This window comes from Strix uralensis, chromosome Z (assembly GCF_047716275.1).
Source record: "Strix uralensis isolate ZFMK-TIS-50842 chromosome Z, bStrUra1, whole genome shotgun sequence".
Lineage (NCBI taxonomy): Eukaryota > Metazoa > Chordata > Aves > Strigiformes > Strigidae > Strix > Strix uralensis.
This window is the reverse complement of record NC_134012.1, coordinates 15,455,205-15,462,214: the sequence shown is the minus strand read 5'-3', so window position 1 is coordinate 15,462,214 and position 7,010 is coordinate 15,455,205. Positions and strand designations below refer to the sequence as shown.

The 7,010-nt window shown below is 55.4% G+C and overlaps 1 protein-coding gene across 1 annotated transcript; it reads right to left on the bottom strand.

The window, feature by feature from the left end:
- Positions 1-419: 419 nt before the first annotated feature.
- OTP (orthopedia homeobox) lies at positions 420-6,248 on the bottom strand. The gene is made up of 3 exons (XM_074856441.1): positions 6,212-6,248; positions 4,845-5,254; positions 420-998 (listed from the first exon to the last, which is right to left on the bottom strand). The coding sequence occupies exons 1-3, from the start codon at positions 6,246-6,248 to the stop codon at positions 468-470; spliced, it is 978 nt and encodes a 325-aa protein (XP_074712542.1). The 3' UTR covers positions 420-467.
- Positions 6,249-7,010: the final 762 nt, after the last annotated feature.

The following is a 7,010-nucleotide window of genomic DNA, read 5'->3' as shown; positions in this document are numbered from 1 at the left end:
CGGCGGCAGATAGCTGCTCTTAAATAAACCATAAAAATTAAGAAAACAAAACCAAAATGCAAATTTCTTTGCAAAGCCGGCGGGCGGCCGGCGGGAACGCCGGGTCGTGGGGAGGGAGGGAGGGAAGCAGGGCCGAGCTCGGGGGGGCCCCGATTTCTTTCCGCCGCCGGGGAGAAGGGGCCGCCGGGCGGGCCGGGCCGCAGAGGGCGGAGGGGATGCGCGGGAATGCGCGGGGGCTGAGGGGGCCCACGGAAGGAGGGGGGGCAGAAGGGGGGGGCGGGACGGGGGGGGTGTCTCGGCCCACAAACCAGTCTGTTGACGTCTGATTTCAGATCCTGAGTCGACTCCCTGGTAAGTCAGGTGTGGGAAGGCGGGGGGCCGGGGCGGGCCGGGGCGGGCGGGCGAGGCGGGGGCGCGGGGCGAGGCGGCGGCGGCGGCGGCGTTGTGGCGGGACGAGGCGTCGGCCATTAGGTGAAGCTCATGGAGACTGTGTGCTCTAGTGCTTTGCGGCGGAGGGAGGCGATGCTGGTTCCCCGCCACACGTCGCTGCTGTCCGGGGAGCTGCAGAGCTGGGGCGAGCCCGTCACGTTGCTGGGGCCCGGCAGGGAGGCGGGCACCATGCCGGGGAAGGCGGGCTGGTAGAGGTGCGACTGCAGCCCGGCGCCGTTGGAGCCCGCCAGGCTGTTGGAGAGGCCCATGGAGTTGGGCGGCGGCCCAGCTGCCAGGCTGCACTGGGAGAGGGACTGCGCCATGGCCTGCTGCCGGCCCAGCGCCGGCGGCAGCGGCAGCTGCGACACGCCCGGCATGGCGGCGGCGGCCCAGCGGGTGTCGTTGGCGTGGAAGGAGCAGAGGCTGTCGCCCATGGCGGCCGCGGCGGCCGCGGCGGCCGAGGGGAACTGCGGCAGCCCCGGCGTCGGCAGCAGCGTCCCCGGGGCGCGGAAGACGTTGGTGGTCTTCTTGCGCTTCTTCCACTTGGCCCGACGGTTCTGGAACCAGACCTGCCGGCGGCGGGCAGCGACACGCACCGTTAGCCACCACCCACCCGCCCTGCGGCCGGGGCGCGGCTCGGGGAAGCCGGATCCGCCACCCCCGACCCGGCCTCCTGCCGCCCCACGCCCCCCACCCGGTGCCTCCCCCCACCCCGGGCCGTTGTCTCTCCCACGGCCGCTCTCCAGCCCCGCAGCTCCGCGCGTGTCCCCGCCACGGGTTAACGAAACCGCTGGAACTTTTTATAACGAAACCGATCGATGTGTCTGTCCCGGGACTGAGCCGCCTGCGGCCTCCCTCCTTCGGGAGGAGGCTCCAGGAGAGGAGCCTGGCCTCTCCCAGGGAAAAAAACAAAACAAAACAAAACAAAACAAAACATAACAGCACGATAACACTAACGAAAAATAAACGACCGGCCCAGGGCTCTTGCCCTTGCCTGGAAGCGCTGGCGGGGCGCGGCGGGACGGGGAGCCCTATCCGGGCCAGTCCGCGCCGCCCGGGGCAGGAAACCCTCCCGCCAAGCCGCCCGCGTTTGGGTTTTGTTTTTTTTTTTTTTCAAAAAAAACCCGAAGGTGGTTTAGGTAAGCGAGTGCTTGCGGTGCCGTAAGGGATGAAGTGGCGGGTCTCGCCGCACCGCTGCCGAAAGCACCGGGGGAGTTGTGAGGGGGGAAAAACGGGTCCGCTTGACAGAGCGGAGGAGCGCAGTGCCCGAGCTGCGGGAGTGCGAGGCGTCGTGCTGCGCCCCCGAGCAGAGACGGGCGGGCGCCCATTAGCGGGAATGAACAGCCGTTGGCGAACTAAATGCTATATGAATAATCGAAAAATTGCGTTCAATTATATTTTAGGGTTAATAGTTAAATTGCGACTACAAAATCTTTTTATGTTTCATGGTTTACTGGTGTTGTAAAGAATCTCCATCAGGTCTGATCGCCTCAGCTCATAGCTACGCTGCATATGCTTTTAAAACGTGAATGTTTCCAGTTGAAAACTAGTGCATGACAGATTAAAACGCAGGGAAAACCTGGGGGAGGTTTTGAAAATGCACACATGACAACTCTAGAAATATGTCAACCACGAGCGTTTGGCAACTTTGGACTCCTTTTAAAATGCAACTAGCCCCTGAAAATTATTAATACAACAGTGAGAATCTAATGGAGGTTGGAATCTAAAAATCTACCTTGATGATGTCTGCTGTTACAGTAATATAGACATACTGTAAATGTATTTTAAAATATATAGCCCATTTAATTACCCAGCTATAAATGGGGTAGAGAAAGAGAGAAGGGGAGACACGGAGACACTATCACTTTTGTTTTAATTCTTCTCTCTCTCTTTTTTTTTTTTTTTCTTTTTTATACACAGGACCCGAAGCTTTATGAAGATCTCATTGGAATCCAGCGGATGATTAATGTGAAGATTTGGTAGGAAATCTGGAGAGCTGTATTAAAGCTCAGATCTCAGGTTCATTTCGATCAGCCAGCCGTGAACTCTGGGCCGAATTCATTACACTTTAATAGTGCTGGGAGAGGAAGAAAATGCAATTTCTCATTCCATTAGAAAACTAGAAAATACTCTCAGCTTGTCCCCTATTAAGATGTGGCAGGTGACGGGACCATTGTGGGGGACACGGTCAATGGAATTACAACACATTATTTTTGTTCGTATAAAATATTGAAAGGCAAGCCTGACTGTGCAGAAGTTATTTCACTGATTTGGTTTTTATGTAAATAAAATATTGAAAGTTAATTAATCCGTGCTAGAGACTAATGATTATGCTTATTATATTGCATTTGATCGCGTAATTTGCATGATTCTCGCATTGCTGCTTAATAAGCCATTCCAGGTTATAAATAATTCTGAAATTGGTTTCTAATAATGGCATGCTATAAAAAGAATGGTTTTATTACAGCAGGCTGAAAAGCAGAGCAATATCAGACGTGGAATTGGACTCCCGTTTAAGCACCAGCCGCTTTAATAATTATTTAAATGTATCATATACATTAAATACAGATCTAAAATGAGGAGAGTCGTGATTTATCCTAGCATCTAAAACCCTTAAAAACATATACAGCCGCTGTAAATTAACTATTTGGAGCATTCCTTAATCAGTTTGGAGCCCACATAATGCAAGGAATGTGTAGGCAATCTGTTAACTATAAAGAAAACAGTAAAGTACTCATATAAGAACATAAACCAATTACTATTTAATTTAAATTTGGTCAAGGAGCAGTGATACATCGGATTGTGAAGTAAATACATTAAATAAATTATTTTGCCTTAGATTACATAATGTTAATCATTTTGAAGTGTTAATTAAGAAGGTTATGTTGATCTGATTACTTTTTAAACTACAGAACATTATTGTAAAAAATATTTAAATTGCCACTCTATTAAACTGTTTTTATCAGCAGTCTCGAGCTATTAGCATTGGTTTAAGATTATGCCGAGGCCATTAAAACACTTTGTCTTTCTTCCTACGAATTTCTTTGATGTGCTGTTAGAAAATAACTATTTCCATTTTATATTTTATATTTTACTTCATTTACCACACTCCTAATATTGAAATTGGTATCATTAACCTTTGGGAAACCCAATAAAGTTTAATAGACCTCGTTTTCTTTTTTCATAGAGTCAGTTGTCCAATTATATTTTATTTGTGAATCTAATTTCTTTCTTAATTTAAACTAATTATAGTCCTGTGTAGGCTGAATCAAATTGTTTTACTTTTTAAGAGCAGACGTGCATTTTCTGTCACATTCGAGAACGGAGTCGGTTTCCGTTCATAAAAACGTTCATTTAGGGATTTCTTTTGGCGTGTCTTTATTTAGCCGACGAGCCTGGGCTTACGGAGAGGGATTTTGAACACTGGCTGCGGTAAAGTGCGGCGGCATTCGCCGTGTGCTGTGCTGAGCAGGGATGCACGTCCCACAAGTGCTTCCATTGTGCTGGCTTTGGTTCCTTGGAAGGGACTCGCCCAGAAAGTCGCTAAATACCCTTCCATTCACAAGAGCCACATTGAGCAGTCTAGCGGTTGGATCCATCCCCCCCTTTTCCAAATTTCGTTTACATTTATCTGCCTAAGTAGTTTCTTAGGTGCCTGTGTGCAAATATGTATATGTGCGTATCTACATATATGTACTTTAGTGAACAAAGTACGCCTAGACGTCGAAGTTACTGGCTACCCCAGCCGTCCCCAGGCGTTACAAAAGCCAGTATGGGGAAATTCCGAGTCCAAATACAACTGCCTTTTACCGAGGTGCCTTTCCACAAGCATTCCCCCGGCCCCCGCCCCGACCCTCCCGGCGGCGGGCTCCGCGGGACGCCCCATCCGGGCGGTGCCGGCGCCGCGGCCCTGCGGCCGGCAGCACCCTGGACAGCGCATCCGGGGGGAGCCGCCGGCAGCACCGCGGGCAGCGGGGACCGGGGGCAACTCCCCGGCGGCTTGGGCTCGCCTCAGCGCCGAGCTACTGCGAGGACTGAGGCTCGCCCCTCTCGGGCTGTGCCTCCGCGGGCTCTTTCCTGCCCCTGGTTGGGTCGTGGAGCGGGGGGAAAGCCCCGCCCGCGCCCCGCTCGGACCACCGCGCTGGAGACGTGTAGGGGACAAGGGGACGGCCCAAGGGGACGACTGCGCGGAAACGGGGGCGGGGGGTGACCGATTTCAAGGCTTCCTGACCAAACTGTTGCCTTCAGGGGTGGGTTTCCTCCCCCGCCGTCGGGCTGAGGTTTGGGGGCACCCGCCCACCCGCCCCGTTGTGCCTGGCCTCGCCGCCGGCCGGCCGTGCCTCCGCCGGTACGCCCGGGGAAGGGGCCGGAGGGCGCGGCGGGGGTGGGCACTGCGCGGGGACGGCGGCTCATACCTGCACCCGGGACTCGGTGAGGCCGATGCGCAAGGCCAGCTCTTCCCGCATGAAGATGTCCGGGTAGTGGGTCTTGGCGAAGCTCCTCTCCAGCTCGTTGAGTTGCGCCGGCGTGAAGCGGGTGCGGTGCCGCTTCTGCTTCTGCTGCCCCTGCTGCTGCCCAGCCTGGCTGGGGTTCTGGCCGCCCTGCTGGCCTTGCTGTTTGTCGGGGTCTTTGGCGCTGACGGCTAAGGAGCTGGGGTTGGATCCCACCGTGGTGATGTCCTCCCCCGGCAGCAGGGTGGTCCCTTCCACCGTGTCCGAGTTGGGAGCCATGTCTCCCGGGTGTCCCCCCGGATCCGAGCCCCCTACGCCCAGCCGACACTTCACCGCCTCCCGGTGTCCCAGCAGCTCGGCCGCGTCTTTCATCCCTGCGGAAGCAAAGGAGCAGCGGTCACTCCCCTGCAGCAGGGCATGTATCCACTAGAGCCGCTTGCCAGCGCACCGAGCCGGCGAGAGGCATCCAGCCACCGCCGCCGCCCCGCCGCCCCCCGCCGCCCCCCGGCCGCCCGCCAGCCCCGCAGCCCGGCTTGGCTCCGCGACGCAACCCGGGCGGGGGAGAGAAAACTTTACACCGAGCAGCTCCTCTTCCTGCTTAAATAACCTGCTGCCTGCCGGGCCTCCCCTTGCGAGACCAAGGGAGGGGAAGCGGGGGAGGGCAAGTTTTGCCATGTTCAGCCTGGGTTTTCCAGCGGGGCTGGTAAAAGAAAGAGACGGAGAGAAAGAAAGAACACTCGAGCCGCCCTGCTGCCGGGCGCTTTACCTCCCCGACAGATGTGAGGGGACCTCGGTCACCCTGGCCGATCTCTTCCGTCTCCTCCCTCCGCTCCTCTAAACAAACGCGTGAATAACCATAAATAGGTAGATACAGCTATTTCTCTTTTTTTTTTTTAAAGGAAAAGAAGGAGAGAGGGAAGCGAGCAGGCGAGCAGGAAAAGGCCACCCAGAACTCCTCCGTAAATATCATCGAGCTCATCTGTCCTAAAATAATAATAATCATCATCATCATCACCATAGTAATAATGTGTAGGTATGTATATAAAAACAGGGGAGAGAGAAATTAAATGATCCACAACTCGCTGTAGATATACATACTCCGTAGGTCTCACTCTCTCTTTTTTTTTTTTTTTAATGTTAAATCAAATTAAACTTTAATACAGTACAATTACTTTTAAAGGAATTAGCCCATTTAGATCGCATTAAGGTAAAATAAGGAACAAATTGTCAATTTCCTGCCCCGGCTTCCTCCCCGCTCGCCTCTGCCGTCGCCGCCGGTGCAGCCGCCGGTGCAGCCGCCGCGGGGCGGGGGGGTGCTGGGGGAAACTCACCGAGACGGGCGTCCAGGAGGTCGGCGTGAGACAGCATCGCGCACCGCTCCAGGGCGAAGGCTGTTCCCCCCCAAATTTTAGCGGCCTTAAGTTATTTAAAATAGATATAAGATATAAGATATAAGATATATATATATATAGATCGCCTAAATGAAAGAAAATTCGGTGTGTGGTTAAAAAGGGGGTCTCTTGCATTATAATGTCCTTTAGAGAGACGGGGAGGTGCTTAACACTTCAATGAACCCGTGAGCAGCTCGGCGCGGGGACCAATCAGGAGGGCAGCCTGCAAATGTCAGCGCCCGGAGCGCCCCGCTCCGCCCGCCCGCCGCCCGCCCGCCGCCGCCCCGGCCTCCCGCCGCCCCGGCCCGGCCCGCACCGCGCCGTCGCTCCCTTCCCTGCTCCGCTCGCCTTCGCCGCCATCCTTCCCCCTCTCCCCTTCTCTTCCAAATGCACATTTGCCACCCTCCTCCCGCTCCGGGTCACCTTTGATTTATTGTTTTTTCTTCTTTTTATTTCCCTTTTTTTTTAATGCCTCCTGGGACCCGATTCTGTCAGGCTCCCGGGGGGGTGGCTCGCAAACCCAGCGCCCACCGGGGGGATGTAAGTGGGTGAGCGCGGGCGGCTGCGCGGCGGGAGGGGGCGGGCGGCGTTGGTCCCGCTCGCCGGCCGCCCCGGGGACCGGGGGCAGGGGCGGCGGCGGAGAGCGCGGCCCGGCTCTCCCCTACCCGCCGCCGCCGCTGCCGGGCCTCGACGCTGCGGGGCGGAGAGGAAAGAGACACTTGCCCGAGTTCCCGCAGCG